The sequence below is a fragment of the Nomascus leucogenys genome, chromosome 22a (genome assembly GCF_006542625.1).
Source record: "Nomascus leucogenys isolate Asia chromosome 22a, Asia_NLE_v1, whole genome shotgun sequence".
In the NCBI taxonomy this organism is placed as follows: domain Eukaryota; kingdom Metazoa; phylum Chordata; class Mammalia; order Primates; family Hylobatidae; genus Nomascus; species Nomascus leucogenys.
In genome coordinates, this window is record NC_044402.1 from 28,725,421 (window position 1) to 28,743,506 (window position 18,086).

General features: G+C 50.8%; 1 protein-coding gene across 2 annotated transcripts in view; it reads right to left on the bottom strand.

Moving 5' to 3' along the window:
- Window positions 1-3,977: 3,977 nt before the first annotated feature.
- The window catches only part of LRRC74A (leucine rich repeat containing 74A), a 41,291-nt gene continuing 27,182 nt past the window's right edge, over window positions 3,978-18,086 (bottom strand). The window contains exons 10-14 of one of the 2 annotated variants that reach the window (XM_030803186.1): window positions 16,602-16,697; window positions 13,077-13,223; window positions 7,927-8,034; window positions 6,766-6,848; window positions 3,978-4,156 (exon numbers count right to left, since the gene is read on the bottom strand). In XM_030803186.1, the coding sequence (XP_030659046.1) occupies window positions 4,132-4,156; window positions 6,766-6,848; window positions 7,927-8,034; window positions 13,077-13,223; window positions 16,602-16,697 (459 nt within the window). In that variant the 3' untranslated portion in view covers window positions 3,978-4,131. The remainder of the gene's footprint in view (window positions 4,157-6,765; window positions 6,849-7,926; window positions 8,035-13,076; window positions 13,224-16,601; window positions 16,698-18,086) is intronic. The other variant, XM_030803187.1, reaches the window with a different exon arrangement.

Sequence of the window (18,086 nt, forward strand, 5' to 3'; positions counted from 1 at the left end):
CCTCTTAGGAGTGGAACACCACGGTAAGGAGGGCATGTTTATATTAGGCACTTACTCTATGCCAGGCCTTGGGCTTGGTGATTCATGTGTGTGATTTCATTAAATCTTCACAGCCATGTTCTCCGATGGCCTTCAAGGCCCCACCTGACCTGGCCACGTTCCCTCTGAACTCACTCCCACCATGCTCTCCTTCTTTCCATCTGCTCCAGCCACAGAGGACACACCCTATAGAGGAGGTGGTACCACTAACAGTCCTGTTTACAGATGAGCAAACTGAGATTCCGAGAGGATAAATGAATTGCTCAGTCAGAGATGGTAATTGGTGAAGCCAAACAGAATTCAATCCCAAGAGTGTCAAATGCCAGAATTCACAGGCTTAATCCCTTCATAGTTCTAGTACACAGATATCCACACTCCTCTTCTCCCACCTGCTCCCAGCACAATTTCTGAGCCATGCGGCTGGTGGGGAGAGTGCCTCAACTTGCCCTTGAGAATTTGGCCACATAGAGCACCATCTCAGCCTTTGACCCCTCCCATTAGCCAGTCCAGCCTGGCAGAGGGGCGGGGGAGGCATCGTGGCTAAGCCCTCAGGGAGCCACAGCTGTATTGCCAGGGCCTGGATCTTGGCATTGCTACTTACTGGCTGGGGGACCTTGGGCAAGATGCTTAACTTCTCCACGCCCCCACATTTCCCTGGCTGCAAAATGGGGATTCTACAGTACTCACTATGCAGAATCACTGTGAGGATGCTAGGAGTGAGTGCATGAAGCCGCATTGAGTTGGGTAAGGAAGGACAGCAAGCACAGGGTGCCGTCTCCCTGGGTTGCAGCCTGACTGTCTTCGGAGGCTGGGCCAGCGCCTCTGAGCCATCTTTGACCTCGATGCCCCTCCTGCTCCTGCATGTCCGCTCTACCTCTGCCTCGTCCTCCATGGGAACGCTGCAGCTGCTGCTGGGGTCCTCCTACCTGCCAGCCTCCTGACCTGCCAAACTGACGAAGCACTTGTGCAGTCCTGCCCTCATGGAGCAGGACTCCTCACTGCGGTCTGCCCAGCTCCAGGGCAGGCTCACTGGAGAAGAGGAATAAATATTCATGGAGCTCTTTCTGGGTGCCTGATTTTCTTCCTCACAACAAGGGTGCAAGGTGGTCACAATGAGGACACGGAGCCTTGGAGAGGTCTGCCCAGGGGTTGGGTTGCTGAGCCTTTCGAGGCTCAGATTTCAAGTCGGCGATCCTCAGGCGCAGAAGTTTGAGAGATCAGAGAAACTTGCTAAGACCCCAAGTTTAGGAGAAGGCAAAGCACAATTCTCCCGATGACTTTTGGAGCTGACCTGACACCTAGCGGCCACAAGTGGGAATTACTCCACCTTTGGAGGCTCCCAGGGCCGCTGAGCAGCTGGGCTTGGCCACCCATCTCTTGAGTGTCAAGGGGTGGCCTGGAGCGTTGGGGTCGGGGTGGGGGAGATTTTAACTTCCCTGTAATCTTCATCATTTCGCCAAAGCCACCCAAACAAAAATAAGATTTGATTAGAACAACTGCTGCCTTTTCCATTTTATGCAAAAGATGAGAACAAGATTATCTTGAAAAAATGTGTTTTTATTGATCCATAAGCATTACAAATTTATAACTTGTCCATCACACGTTTTGCCACTTCATAGCCTCTCCTTCTTGCCCACACATAACCCTCAGGGTTCCACCTGGGCACTCAGTTACAGGCAGGGAACTTGGAGAATTTTATGGATTATAACAGATTTAAAAGACATGATCCCATCCGGGTACGGTGGCTCACGCCTGTAATCCCAGCACTTTGGGAGGCCGAGGCAGACAGATCACTTGAGGCCAGGAGTTCAAGACCAACCTGACCAACATGGGGAAACGCTGTCTCCACTAAAAATACAAAAAATCAGCTGCTCATGGTGGTGCAAGCCTGTAATCCCAGCTACTCGGGAGGATGAGGCATGAGAATTGCTTGCATCTGGAAGGCAGAGATTGCAGTTAGCTGTGTTCACGCCACTGCACTCCAGCCTGGGTGACAGAGTGAGACTCTTTCTCAAAAAAAAAAAAAAAAAAAGACATGATCCCAGACGACAAGGACTTCACTTTATTTGGGGAGATAGAGCAGACATCTACAGAGCACCCGATGTTGTGGTATATGTTTCAGCCCATAGACTCCTTATTGCATTTCATTTTCTTTTATTTATTTATTTTTTTTGAGATGGAGTTTTGCTCTTGTCACCCAGGCTGGAGTGCAATGGCGTGATCTCAGCTCACTGCAACCTCTGCCTCCCAGCTTCAAGCGATTCTCCTGCCTCAGCCTCTTGAGTAGATGAGATTATAGGCACCCGCCACCATGCCCGGCTAATTTTTGTATTTTTAGTAGAGACGGGGTTTCACCATGTTGGCCAGGCTGGTCTCAAACTCCTGACCTCAGGTGATCAGCCTGCCTCGGCCTCCCAAAGTGCTGGATTACAGGCATGAGCCACTGCGCCTGGCCTTTGCGTTTGTTTATATTCCTTTTATCATCGTCATTTTGACTCTGAGCCCCTAATCCACCCAGTTGATGGAAATTCCATTTCAGGAACATGCTCAGGGTGGTGCCACTGAGCCTCTGTGGTGCCCACTTGTCCAGAGAGGCCCTCTACTTATTGGTCACCAGTCCACACTGATTATTGCTGGGGGTCTTTGGTCCCAGCCCAGGGGGTCCCTGCAGAGCTGCTGCTCTGATGCCCTCATGCCATGTTTGGGGCAGGGGAGCTCTGCCAGGCTGGGAGCCCAGACCAAGAGTCAGCCTCCAGGGCACAGCTCAGCTACTTGTTCTGAGGTCCTGCCGGACTTGAAGGCCTCCCTCTCCTCCCGGCAGTGCTGGGGAAGCTCCTCTGAGGGCTGCTGTGACCCACCCTTCTCACTCTTCTCCTCAGTTCTGTTTTCCCCAGTGAGCTTAGGTGGGAGGAAATGTGCACTAGGGAGGGATGAATCTTGCTAGAAACTTCTATCCTGGCCCTAAACCTCACAAAGGCTAAGATTTTAATAAGGAAGAGGAAGGGGGGGAATATGGCACATGAGTGGGGACATAAATTATTTCCAATAATGATTCCGCTGCATGTGCAGAGGGGTCTTGGTGTTCACCTCTACACTTGGTGAAGCCAAGTGAAACACAAGGGATAGTGACTTGGTTCCCAGACCCTTCGCTGGTGCTCCAAAGCGTGGGTTACCAAATATCAGCCTTCCCTCGCCCCCTAAACTTTCCCAACTTTCCACCACTTACCCCAAACAATCACCAGGTGAATGTGCTCATTCATTTCACAGGTGTTTATTAAGCATCTACTATGTGCCAAGCACTACATGGGACTGCAGAGGGGCACAAGAAAGTTCCTGCCTTGCTAATCTACAATGGTGTCTGGTAAGATCAATCAAAACTCCCAAAGGTGCCTGTTCCACCCACTTAATCAGTGAATGCTGTTCTTGGCTATTCCTTTTCTTCCTTCGCTAAGCTCTTCCTGTCTCCCCAGTTTCTCAAGGAATTTAAAGGTGAAATGCAGAATGATAGACTCCTAGAACGGACTGGGAAGGCTTTATTTCAGCTGCTCCATTTTCAAGGGGAGCCACTGGGGCTCCAAGGTCATGTGGCCAGGATGAGATGCCCGCTCTCTTGGTCTCCTGTCCCGACTCCCTCCTTGTGACCCCACAGCATTTGTTTGCTTCTTAAAGGCCCCTGCCCGCATTCCCTCAGCATCTGTCCCCCTGCCGCTGCCTCCCACCAAGGAAGTCTCCCCTGGAGTCAGGTTCTAATCACTATGAGGACTGCCCTCCTGCTCCGACCTGCTCTCTGAGGCTCTTTCCCTGCTGCCTAGCAACCCCATCCCGTTCCCAATTTGTCTGTGCAGCTCTTAAGGAGGCTGCATTGACATGTCCCCTGGTGGTCACTAAAAGCAGAAGGTGGCCCCCCTGGTGACGGGCACACCACCAGCAGCCCAAGACACCCAGAACCAAGCCAGACTTTATTTGCTTGTGCCCAGCCCCTGCCACGGCATCTGTCCATCAAGATTTCAGCCACCTCTTGCTCCCTCCCTGCCACCATCCGACTTGCCAGGACTCCTCTCGCCGAGACTTCTTTCTAGACCAGACTTGTTGCTATGGCTTCACTGTGTTCAAGAAACTGGTACAAAAGGCAAGGGAAAGATGCTGAGCACCCGTACAGCCTCACGGCTGATGGGTGAGAATGTTAAGACAGGCTCAGATCCAAAGGAGACCATTTGTAAACCCATCTCTGGCCTTAGAGGTCATGCTGTTAACCATTGTATCTCCCCTACTACACATATGTGCATGTGTGTGTGCGCGCACACACACACACACTTATGATAAGTATGTGGGAAAGGTATGCAAATGTGCACCTAAGATCATTTGCAAGAGCCCTTTGGGGAGGCAGAGTGAACTATGGAGGGAGATAAAAATGGACCTTCATTTTTTTTCCTTGCTATACTTCTGTGGGTTTAGATTTTTTTTTTTTTTGAGATGGAGTCTCACTCTGTCACCCAGGCTGTAGTGCAATGGCGTGATCTCAGCTCACTGCAACCTCCGCCTTCCAGGTTCAAGCAATTTTCCTGCCTCAGCCTCCCAAGTAGCTGGGATTACAGGCGCCTGCCACCACACCCGGCTAATTTTTGTATTTTTAGTAGAGGTGGGGTTTCACCATCTTGGCCAGGCTGGTCTTGAACTCCTGACTTGTGCTCCACCAGCCTCGGCCTCCCAAAGTGCTGGGATTACAGGCGTGAGCCACTGTGCCCAGCCGGGTTTAGAATTTTTACAATGAGATATTATTTGTAACATAAAACAAAAATGAAAAGGATCATGCAACAATAAAAATTAAACCTCTGCTGTTCAATCACAGCTGATAAAGTGGCAGTGTGTGATCTGAAGGGCAATTTGAAGTGGCCCCAAGAGCTCCCTGCTCAGGTGCTGTGACTCAGGGACCCAGACCCCAGTTCTGTCTCTCGATAGCCATGTGACCTTGCCTGCAAACCTGGGGACTTTGCTGGACATGGAACCTGGTCTGAAGCCTCTGAGATGGGCACTTGCCAGCAGCTTCCCCAGGAACAAGAGGTGCCACTTTAGGTGGGGGGCAGGCGAGGAGGCATGGGACAGGTCGCTGAGCAGCACAGGAGTGGGAGGCCCGGTGGTAGCAGGGCGGGCCTGAGCCATCTTTGGGGCCCTCTTGCTGGATGCCAGTGTCACTACTGAGTGACGCCACCTGTGCCAGCCGCTGTGTGCATTTCCCCCACTCACTCCTTACAGCCCCCTCCCAGGTGCCATGGTTATCTCCCCATTTTAAAGGGAGAGGCGATCCACGCACAGCTGCAGCCTTGTTCCGCAGAGCAGGGCTTGCAGCTGGGTCTGGCTGCCTTTCTTGTCTGCATCGCGGTTTCTCCACATGGACGACGCTGAGTGGAGCAAAGGAAAGAGGTACTGGGAGAAGGCTCGTGGGGCAGGGCCGGATGGGAGGACTTGTTCCACAGAAGCTCTTAAGAACACAGGCCAGCTACAGGGCCACCGAGACAGATGGGAGCCCAGCTGCAGACCCAGGCTTGGCAGGGGTAACTGTGTCCTGCGCCTGGGCTGGGAGGTCTAGCGCAGTGACAGACAGAACAGGTGTGGACCCCTCAGGCCTGGAGTTTCAGCCAGAGTTGCCCTTCCCAGCTGTGAGAACTTGGCTGCTTTTCTTTTCTTTTTCTTTTTTTTTGAGACAGGGTCTCACTTTGTCATCCAGGCTGGAGTGCAGTGATGCAATCTTGGCTGGCTGTAGCCTCTACCTCCTGAGCTCAAGTAATCCCCTCACTTCAGCCTCCCGAGTAGCTGGGACTTCAGGCATGCACTGCCATGTTCAGCTAATGTGTTTTTTGGTTTTTAGTAGAGACGGGGGTCTTGCTATCTTGCCCAGGCTTGTCTCGACCTCCTGGGCTCAAGTGATCCTCCTGTTTCAGCCTCCCAAAGTGCTGGGATTATAGGCATGGGCTACTGCGCCCGGTGAACTTGGCTTCTTTGCTGCACTTCTCTAGAGCTCTGTTTCATCACTTGCTAAGTGGGGTGATGGCAGCATTGCCATGGGGCACCGTGAGGCTGCAGAGCATGCCTATTGGGCAAGTGGAGAGGACAGGCATGTGGCGGGGACTCATTATGGGTTGCTTACTGGCAACACCATCATCACGGACCGGTCCTCTCTCTTCAAGGAGTTCAGTCTAAGATACAGCATCCCTCACTCACCAAGCCATGGCAGAGTGGCGGGACCTGTAGTCCCTAACACACCGTTAGCATTTGGTGCTTGTGTGCCTCCGCCCTCTGTCTAGGTCTCTGTCTCGCCAGACTTTGGCTGAAACATTGCTGCCTCCAGCCTGAGCGACACTTCCTCTTTGGGCTGCAGGGGCGCCAGTTACACACCCCTATGGCTCCTCTCACCTCACCAGGGCTTAAAGATCTGCTCCCTTGCCTGCCCTCCTCCTGGGCTGTGAGTGTGGGCTCTGGCTCCTCCTGCTGGCGTCCCCAGCATCTGGCCCAGCAGCCAGCAGTGCCTGATTGGGCTCGTTTCGCTAAACAAGTGAATTGGGGATGAGAAGGAGGGTAGACAGTGGGGCCCAGCCTTGGCATGCAGGGAACAGGCGGGTGGGTGAAGCCCCAAGTAATAACGTATAGACAGGGAAGCCGGAGGAGTTCACATCAGCCCAGCCAGGGCCCCTTGCGGAGAACGGGGAGCGTCGCGGGGCCTGGGCTAACCTGAAGTTCACCATGCCAGTCTTCTCATCGAGCTTCTTTATCACCTCCCTGACCTGGTACTGGTTCAGAGGGACCTTGTTTTGCTGAGGAGGTGGATGGAACATGTGCAGTTAATAGAACTCTGTTCACCCCTCCCTAGGCACCCCCCCACACACTACCACACACACACACCCCCACCCCCAACACACACACACCCCCACCCCCAACACACACACACACCCCACCCCCACACACACACCACACACCCCCCCCGAACACACACACACACACACCCCACACACACTACCACTCCCCCACAACACACACACCCCACACAATGCCTCACTCCTCCTGGGATCGTGGAGGGCAACTGATTGAGAGCCCAGGGGAAACTGATTCCACAGCATGGAGGGGTTGGAAAAAGCACCCTGCCCATGGGTCATTGTCCAGACTCCAAAGGGCCTCCCCTTTCTGGGGGCAATAAGGGAGGAGGAGATCAGAGTCAGGTGGAGCGAGTGGCCAGGGGAGGGAACAGGACTCTCCTTTGCATCCTGTGAAGTTCATTCTCACTTCCTGCTGCTGAGTCCTGGCCGGCCTCTTCACCCCTGGCCTGGGCACCGGGCACTGGGCACCAACTGCCTTATCCGTCCCTGCCTGGGCCCCAGGAACTTCTCCTCTGGAGTCCTATTCCTGCAGGGCCCAGGTCTCTCCTGGGATGCTCCGATGGTAGACCCCTTCAAGTATGCATTACAGGGGGCTTTCAGTACCTTTATTACATGGGGAGTGAGAGGAATGTGAGATTTCAGGAAAATGATATGGCCCAAGGTGGAAATGTTGGGACTTTGGGATGTGGTCTCCTCTCTCACTCCCTTTGTTATCTGCCCAGTAGTAAAATGCAATGGGGAGAAAAACCTCAAGATAGAACATGTGTCTCTGGGTGGCATCTCGGGTCACCGGTGGCATCAAGCCACAACACAGGAATGACTTCAGCAGGGGTTGAGGGAGGTCTTAGGTTCCCCTCTGGGTCTAGATAAATGAGGGGAGTGTCCCATAACCTGTCCCAGGAAGCTCTAGGAAGTGCTCACAAGCTCTTTTGCTCCTTCTCCTCCTTTCCCCTCTCTCTGACACACAAACTCACACTCACACTCACACACAGCCTGTTGCCACTAGGACCCAGCACACCTCTATCATCACTTTCTGGAACTTGTCCACAGACATCTTCATTGTCCCAGTAGGGTTCAAGCTCTTGAAGAAGTCCACGACCGTGATTTTGTGCTGGTCTGCATAGCTCTGAGAGAAGCAGGAGAGACCAGGAGCAAACACTTGGTCTTCTAACAACGATCGCAGGTCCCCCTTCCCTCCCACAAAAGGGTGGCCCACGCTTCCAGGCCTAGCAAGGCTGAGAAGGGCAGAAGGCCAAGGTGAGGAGCCTGCGTCTCCTGGGTGTTGGGTGTCCCCTAAGACCAAGAGCCGAGTGCAGACCCACCAGGCCTGGCAAAGATGCATGCCGGGATGGTTCCTGTGTGCTCGCCATGCTTCTAGGAGCCCCTTGGCTCCGCACAGACGCTCCCTCCATTCCAAAGGTGGAAAGACTGAAGTCAAGGCTGTTCAGGCGCCGCAGTGCCAAGGGGATGGGACAGTGGTCATTATCTACATACGCGATCTGTTAACACTGGTATAGATGGTGTGCTGTGGATGGCGGGCGGATGTTCAGAGATCAAAAGGTTAAATCACAGCTGTATAATGTGATGGTTTGGCTCTGTGAATTCCTGGGATTCTCACAGTTTCACGTCAATGCTTATATGGAAATATACTTTCTTAGAATATTTTTAAAAGGATATTTCATTTTTTTCATTTAAAAAATATAGTCATCCCTTGATATCTGCAAGGGACTGGTTCCAGGACCCCCTCAGATACCAAAATCCACCAATATGAAAAGGCAGGCCCTCCATATCTGTGGGTTTCTCATTCCTCAAATACTGTATTTTGGATCCACATTTGCATATGCAGAACCCACAGGTACGAAGGGCTGACTGTATTTATTGAAAAAAATCCAAATACGTAAAAGTGGATGAAATGGCACAGTTCAAACCCATGTTGTTCAAGGATCAAGTGTATTATTACTCACGTTGCAAGGCAATTTTAGATTAGCAGAAGAAAATTTTAAAAATCACCCATAAATCCAATACCACCACACAGAGGTAACGTCTTGGTGTGGACCCTTTTATCTTTTTAACTATCTGTCTGACATCAGTCTGTCTAACTTCTATCTATCTGTATAACATTATCTATCTATCTAATCTCTCATCTTTCTACTAAACCTACTGTTTTACAGAACCCACTGTTCACGTGTGAACACCTTTTCAATGTCATTATAATATTCTTTTCCTTTCTTTTTTTTTTTTGTTTTTGAAACAGAGTGTCGCTCTGTCACCCAGGCTGAAGTGCAGTGGCACAATCTCGGCTCACTGCAACCTCCGCCTCCCAGGTTCAAGCAATTCTTCTGCCTCAGCCTCCCAGGTAACTGGGATTACAGGCATGTGCCACCATGCACAGCCTATTTTTGTATTTTTAGTAGAGACGGTTTCACCATGTTGATCAGGCTGGTCTTGAACTTCTGACCTCAAGTGATCCTCCCACCCCGGCCTCCCAAAGTGCTGGGATTACAGGCATGAGCTACTGCATCCGGCCTTACGATATTACAATATTTTTTTGGGTCCTTTTTAAGTATTTTTTTTTCTCTTCCACCCTGCCACCCCCCTTCCCCCCACCACCCCCCCTTCCTCTCACTCTCAGAAACTCCCAGACAGCGTCCTGCTGTATCGATAGCTATTTCTGGCAACGTCCTGCTCCCGAAGCATTTCCTCAGGGCTCAGCCCTGGGGCCCTTGCTCTTTGTTCCCCACACTTCCCCTTGTGGAGTGCACAGCCTCCCACCCTTCCGGAGTGCCTCCTAGAGCTACATTTCCAGTTCTCCATCCTCCACAGCTGCTGGACACCCCACCGGCACTTCAATCAACACATCCAAAGTGCACCTTGTGCCCTGAAGCAGCACACTGCTGCTGAGCGCTATGGCAGATGACATGGGTGAGCCCTCGGCACCCACTGCTGTTTCTTCACAGCAGGCTTCTCATCCATGCAGAGGCTGGAAAGCTGAAAGCGACATTCTCCAAGTCCCCTTGCAGCTGGGGGTCAGAATGGATGGCCTTTGCCAAGCACCTGCCTGAGATGTAAGTGTGAGGCTTGTGTCTGATTTGAGAGAGGCAGGTGGTGGGCAGCGGCTGTGGTTGCTTCCTGACTGAGCGGGGCATTCCACAATCATGCAGCTTCTTGATTATAGCAGAAGCAGCAACCCTCTTGGCAACTCAGTTGGGGTGCTCTGAGAGCCATTTCTGGAATCTAACAGGAGTCTGTTTGTTCAGCCCTCCTGACATTTCTTTGATCTCTCTCCTGTAATAATCCCCTGCGTGCTTAACCTGGTTGGAGTAAATTCTGTGGCCAGCAACTAAGAACCTTGCCCAGCTACTTTGGTAGGTGCTCCTGCTAAGACCCCACACAGCCCTGCCCTGGAGGAGTTCATAGGGTTGCAATGCAAGGGTGAAGCCGAGGGCTTTGGGAACACGAAGGGTGTTCGCTCTTGACCAGGGAATCCAAGAAGGGTTTCCCCAGGAAGTGACATTGTGTAGAGACCTGAGAACGGGTAGGAATGAGCGAGACACAGAGGGCAAGAAGAAAAGTGTTCCAGGTGGAAGGACCTGCCCTGACCGTACACAGGCCTGCAGTGAAGGGAGAGCTGATGCAAAGAGGATCTGGGAGCAATCCAGTGGGGCTGGAACGTGGAGAGACAGGAAGGGCCAGGTGGCAGGCACTTTCCCCATCTGCACTTCTTTGCCTCTGGCAATCTTTCCTTCAGTCCCTTGGCCTTGAAATCTTGGGTTATCTTTGGGTTTCTCTTATCATCACAGGCCTTCCTATCCCAGCACACACACACGCACACAGACTCACATGCAAGCAATACACACCCCCACATACCCAACCATTCGCCAGGTCCTGGAGATGTTTCCATAATGATAGCTTTTACATCTGCCCTTCGATTCCATTGTTATTCTCAGCCAAGCCATCATTCCACATCTAGAGTGCTATAATAGTGTGCTCGTTTGGTTTCCCACTCTTTTTTCGTACCCTCTTCAATTCACTCCCCATTGCCAGAACCCCTCAATCCTGATGGATTCGCATCACATCCACTGCGCATCAGCTCTCACCGGCCCCCTGTTCCCGATGGAATCAAACTCGAACTCAGAGCCTAAAATCTGAGGGCTGCCACTTGCAGCCCAGCCTCCCTTGCCAGCTTTGCCTCTTGGGCTCCTCTATGAACCTGGAGTCATGTGTTAGTGTCCCCTGAACATGCTGCGTGTGGTTCCACCTCGGCACCTTTGCTGGCGGGAGCCTCTCGCTGGAACACCCTCCCACTCTCTGTGGCTCACCTCAATCTTTGACATTCTTCAAGGCCCTTACCCACTCCCATCTCTTCCAAGAAGTCATCCTTTTCTGGTTGCCGAATCCTACATTGATCTCTTATTTGGATTCCGACTACATTTTCTGTCTCTGTCACTTATTTATTATTTATCACATGACACTTGTTTTTTTTTTTTTTGAGACAGTCTCGCTCTGCTGCCCAGGCTGGAGTGCAGTGGCATAATCTCAGCTCACTGCAGCCTCCACCTCCTGGGTTCAAGCGATTCTTGTGCCTCAGCTTCCCAAGTAGCTGGGATTATAGGCACCTGCCTCCACGCCCGGCTAATTGTTGTATTTTTAGTAGAGATGGGGTTTCGCCATGTTGGCCAGGCTGGTCTCAAACTCCTGACCTCAAGTAATCCGCCTGCTTTGGCCTCCCAAAGTGCTGGGATTACAGGCATGAGCCACCGCGCCTGGCCATATGAAACTTTCTATGGTCTGTGGGTCATCACTGTAGCCATCCCATCTTTCCAACGAGATTGTTGGTCCCCTGAGGGGAAGAGCTGTGTTTGACTCTGCATGTCTTGTTTGGTCTCCAGGATTCTTTTTCTGTGCGTCTTTAAAACAGGAGGTGGGGTCCCCACTTTGCATCAGACAGCTCCATTCCTGTTCACTGGAGCACCCTGCTCCCCTTGCAAAACAGGTTTGCCTTGGTTCCATCTGAAGTCACCTTACTTGTACAAATACTTGACACCGCTTTGCCTTCTAGAATTTTTCACGTAACAATTTTCATGTGGGAGCTCTTTTATTTAGTTCTGGAAACCAAGGCACAGAGCAGACCCATCGGGGGCAGGAAGAAGCCCAGGGACACACCCTGCAGCACGTGCATTGGCACAGCAGCATCCCCATGCCTGCTCCCCAGATAGTAACCGCTCTGCGGCAAGCAGCAGGCTCCTTGCCCCCACTGCAGGGTGAGAGGCCCGCGTGGAAACACTGAAGCAGGGTCTGAGCACTGTTCTGCAAGACAATGGGACTAGAGGAGCAATAACATCCCTTTCGGTGCTAATATTCTCTGATTTTGTATTTCCACTGTTACATCTGCCTCCTGTGATTGGCAGAGCTAATCTAAGAAAAGACGAGTTGGGGGCAAGTTATCATTAGAAACAAAGGACTCAAGTGTCTCTCTTTGGCTGAAGCCGCCAGATAGCTGTCTGACCACAGGGATGTCTTGACATCCTTACCAGCTGTTGGAAAGAACAGCTTTACCTCTGCCTCCTGTGGTTGCCAGAGATAACCTAAGAAAAGATGAGTCGGGGGCAAGTTACCATTAGAAACAAAGGACTGAAGTGTCTCTCTTTGGCTGAAGCTGCCAAATAGCCATCCTGACCACAGGGCTGTCTTGACATCCTTACCAGCAGTTGGAAGGAAACTATAATAAGCAGGTGCTCGTTCTATACCAGGCATCCTTCTAAGCACTTCATGCATTTTACCTAATTTGATTTTCCAAGCAATCCTACTGGGTGGCTACTGTTGTGTCCATTCTGCAGGTGAAGAGACTGTGACCCAGAGAGCTTTAGTAACTTGCCCTTGGTCATACGCTAGCAGGTGGAGGAGCCCGGGTGGGAGAATCCATTCTGTTCACCTGCCCCCTTCAGCTAGATCCCAGCTTTCTCTGGGGATCAGGAAGCACTGCTGAGGGATCCAGTAGCCACAGAGAATATTCATTCCATGTCTGCAGTCCAAGGGACTGAGACATTCCTTATCAGAGAGGGCTGTACAGACACTGTGGGGAGGGAAAAGTCTGGAAACTGATTTGGAGCCATTAGCCAGCTTTCCCCAGGGCTCTCTGGAGGCCCCGAGAGGAAGGCAGGAGCTCACCTGGATCAGTTTTATGGGGTTTGTCAACAAGAAGATGGTTTTCTTGGCAGAGAGGCCTTGTACTGCCTTGAATACCACGTCTAGCTGCGGGTGAACGGCATACACTCCGTCCAACGTTTTCATGAACTGCTCGGACACCAGCACGTTCTGTGGCAGGGAGAGAGGGGACCCATGATGACGAGGGCACTGCCATCGTGCCTGCCCAACCAGTGCACCCTACCCCTTCCACCCAAGCCAAAGTCAGGAAGTTTTGTCTCTTCCAGTTTGCTCTCAGTACTGCTCCTGGACTGGGATAGTTCGGGTATTTTAGAGCTTGTAAATTGACTTGTAAGTTTCCTGTGTAATTTTGATGGGATGTTTTTGTTGAGTGCTGGTGGCTTGTCATCTGCTGCCAGCTCAGCTCTGCTCTCAGATAGCATCTGCATCTGACAGATGAGATACAGCTTTGGAGTGGCAAGACGGTCCTTAAACAAAGCCCTGAAATGTCCATGTCTACCTGAGTGTTGTTCGTCACAGAAAGTGCCCTGGAAGAGGATCCCTGATTCCAATAAGTGACCAGGGACGAACTGGAAACTTCCCCTTCTGGAAGTGCCCTCAGAGCTGGTTTGTAGGACATGGGAGAAAATGTGTCCTGTGAAATAGTGTTTGATCAAACCTGGCCTCCACCAATTTGGTTAGCCTGCTTCATTCCTCAGATGTGGCTCAGAGTACATTTTGCCCTTTCAAAGAATTAAACCCCTGTTTAAGGGTAGAAGGCTTTGTAGAGATTCTGGAGAAAGTTCTAGGAGCATCTACTGAAGAGGAATTTCTATACCGTTCAGAGTTATGGCAGCATTGTTGACAAAAGGGAAGGAGAAGGCTAATTCAGGGCGGGCGTGATGTCTCAAGCCTGTAATCCCAGCACTTTGGGAGGCCGAGGTGGGTGTATCACTTGAGGTCAGGAATTCAAGACCAGCCTGGCCAACATGGTGAAACTCTTGTCTCTACTAAAAATACAAAAAAATTAGCCAGGTGTGGTGGTGGGTGCCTGTAATCCCAACTACTCAGGAAGCTGAGGTAGGAGAATCGCTTGAACCTGGGAGGTAGAGGTTGCAGTGAGCCGAGATTGTGCCACTGCACTCCAGCCTGGGTGACAGAGTGAGACTCCATCCCCCCCTTCCCCCGCCAAAAAAAAAAAAAGGCCAATTCAGACCTATTTGTTCTGGTAGGCTTGTTAAGTGCCCATGTGGTCACAGCTTACGGGTTTATGCGCCATCTAGGGCCTAAACAGCACCATTTCTTTTACGTTTCTTTTTTTTTTTGAGACGGAGTTTCATTCTTGTTGCCCAGGCTGGAGTGCAATGGCGCAATCTTGGCTTATCACAATATCCGCCTCCCGGGTTCAAGTGATTCTCCTGCTTCAGCCTCCTAAGTAGCTATGATTACAGGCATGTGCCACCATGGCCAGCTAATTTTGTATTTTTAGTAGAGACAGGGTTTCTCCATGTTGGTCAGGCTGGTCTCAAACTCTTGACCTCAGGTGATCCTCCCACCTTGGCCTCCCAAAGTGCTGGGATTACAGGCGTGAGCCACTGTGCCTGAGAGAACATTTCTAATATTCTCTCAAACACAGCAAGGCAGTGCCTGGGTCCATGCCTTCCAACCTGTACTGCCTGGGAGAGGAAAATACAGATGCCAACAAAATCTGAATCTGCAGTGGAGACTCAGTGGTGAAGGCAGCATCCTGGCCTGCAGATTCAAAACCGGAGCATGAGGATGGGGAAAGGGAGGAAGACCCAGGAAGCACAAGAAGGCCCTGGGGCAGGAAGGACAGGTGAGAGAACAAAGGGAAAGAAAAGCAGCTATGTTTGACGTCTCAAAATCTGTGGCAAGTAAAAACCCACATTATTAACTATTCAGTTCTAAGGAGCTTGGGTTTAAATATTCAAAATGCCATCACTGGAGGCCGAGTGCAGTGGCTCACACCTCTAATCCCAGCACTTTGGGAGGCTGAAGTGGGTGGATCACTTGAGGTCGGGAGTTTGAGACCAGCCTGGCCAAAATGGTGAAACGCCATCTCTACTAAAAATACAAAAAATTAGCCTGGCATGTTGGCACACACCTGTAGTCCCAGATACTCTGGAAGCTGAGGCACAGAACTGCTTGAACCCAGGAGGTGGAGGTGAGCTGAGATCGCATCACTGCACTCCAGCCTGGGCAACAGAGTGAGACTCCCTGTTTCAGTTTCTTTAGATGTAAAATGGGAAAATGAGGAAAAGTACTTGTTATGGGTTGAATTTTGCCCCCTCCCAAAAAAAGATGTTGGAGTTCTAACCCCTAGGACCCATGAATGTGAATTTGTTTGGAAACAGGGTCTTTGCAGATGGTCAAGTTAAAATAAGGTAATTAGGGTGGGTACTAATCTAATAAGACTGTGTCCTTATATAAAGGGGACATTTGGATACAGAGAAAGGGAGAATGCCATGTGAAGCAGAAGGTAGAGATGGGAGTGATGCTTCTACAAGCTAAGGAAAACCAAAGCATGACAGGAACCATCAGAAGCCAGGAGAGGGGTCAGGAACAAATTGTCTCTCACAGCCGTAAGAAGGAATCAGGCCTGCTGACACCTTACTCTTGGACTTCCAGCCTCCAGAACTGTGAGACAATACATGTCTGTTGTTTAGGCCACCCAGTGTGTGGTACCTCACAGCAGCCTTAGGAAATTAATACAGTATTCTACCTACCTTCTAGAGTAGGATAAAAATGAGCTGGCATATATAAAATCACTTTGGGAAAAAAAGAGTATAAAATGGTAGACAAGTATAGGCTATCATCAGATGCCACCTGTGTGCTGATTCAGGCAAGAGTTCCCAGCAGGATTTGAAGTCACCTCCTGGGGCTTTCCTCCTTTATGAAGAGATTTTCACACAGAAATACTGCTCTGAGTCTAACAGGCCAACTCATGAAATGAAAATAAAGTATGTGTTTTAATACCCAGATTCTACAAATTTTGTGATTCTGGAACCATTCTGGGACCCAGGGCCACTCATCAGCAAAGCTGATGTTAAAGAATTCTGTTTTGGAGTCCTCCTGCCTTTCTTTTTTTTTTTTTTTTGAGACGGAGTCTTGCTCTGTCCCCCAGGGTGGAGTGCAGTGGCGCGATCTCGGCTCACTGCAAGCTCCACCTCCCGGGTTCACGCCATTCTCCTGCCTCAGCCTCCCGAGTAGCTGGGACTACAGGCGCCCACCAACACGCCCAGCTAATTTTTTGTATTTTTAGTAGAGATGGGGTTTCATCGTGTTAGCCTGGATGGTCTCGATCTCCTGACCTCGTGATCCGCCCGCCTCGGCCTCCCAAAGTGCTGGGATTACAGGCTTGAGCCACCGCGCCCGGCCGCCTCCTGCCTTTCTTTTTAGCATTTTCTTGTCTCTACTCTCAGGTTTTCATAGCCCTAAGTTTCTAGGGCTCCAGCCAACACAGAGTATAGAGTGGATAGGGTCACTGGCTTGAGCCCAGACGCAAGCAACTACCATTTGATCACTTACGGAAATATCAAGCTCTTCCATCCTGGATTTGGGGTTCCTCTTGATAGCCAGGATAAGTAAAATAGCCCCATCCATATTTATGGGATTCAGGAAAAGCTATAGAGGGAGAATCAAGACAAGAGGAGGCTGAGATGGGAGGAGAGGCTGGCCCAGAGCACAGTTTCTACATCTCATCAAATCATAACCTCTGTCTCACACGCAGACTTCTCTATAAGTGATTATCTCCTTGTCCATCTGTTTGTTTATCCATCTGTCTGCCTATCTCACTGCTCATCCATCCATCCATCCATTCATCCATCCACCTACCCACCCATTTATCCATCTCATTGCTCTCCCATCCATCCATCTATCCACCCACCCACCCACCATCTGTTCATCTCACTGCTCATCCATCCAACCATCTATCCATCCATTCATCCACCTATATACTCATCCATCTCACTGCTCATCCATCCGCGTATCCATCCATCCATCCATCCATCCAACCACCAACTTATCCATCTCACTGCTCTCCCCTCCATGTATCCACCACCCACCCACCCATCTATCCATCTCACTGCTCATCCACCCAACCATCTATCTATCTATTCATCCACCTGTCCATCTCCTCATCCATCCATCTCTCATCCATCCATCCATCCATCCACTCACTTATCCATCTCACTGCTCATCCATCCATCCACCCATGCATCTGTCCATCCAACTGCTCATTTATCCAACCATCTATCTATCCATCCATCCATTCATCTACCTGTGCATCTACTCATCCATCCACCTGTCATCCATCCAGCCAGCCAGCCAGCAATCTGTTCATCTCACTGCTCATCCATCCATCCATCCATCCATCCACCCAGCACATATTAATTAGAGGCTTGCCATACGCCAGCTACTGGACTAAGCACTGAGGGACACACAGGCAGACATGGCAAGGTTTCTGCCCTCGGGTAGCTTAACACTGTAATTGGGGGAGGCAGGCAAACAAGCCAATAGCATCAGAAGTGTTATGACAGCAGTGACAGAGGTATACCTGGGTACTGCAGGAGCAAGGAACGGAGCATGCAGCATAGGGGAGGGGACCATGGAGCTAAGCCTTGCAGGACTAATGAGGATTAGTGAGGTCTGAGGAAGGGGGGCAAAACCAGAGGAGGAAACAAGATTCACCAAAGAAGAAAAGAGTAGGCAAGTGCAAAGGCATAGGGATGTGAAACAGCAAGAGATGTTTGTGAGCAGAAGCAGAGAGAATGAGGCCACAGAGCTGGGATGGGCCACATCATGGAGAACCTTATAGGCTTGGAGAAGGAACAAGGACATTATCCCAGTGGTGCTAGGAGCTGCTGAAGCATGGATGGAAGTTAATGGAAGGGACTGTGGAGCCCGGTGGCTCTGCTTACCAGCTGCCTGGCCTTGCATTAATTCCCTGATCACTTTGTACTTATCGCCTATGGCTGCTCTGAGAACTTACCATATCAATTCAGGCAAAGCATT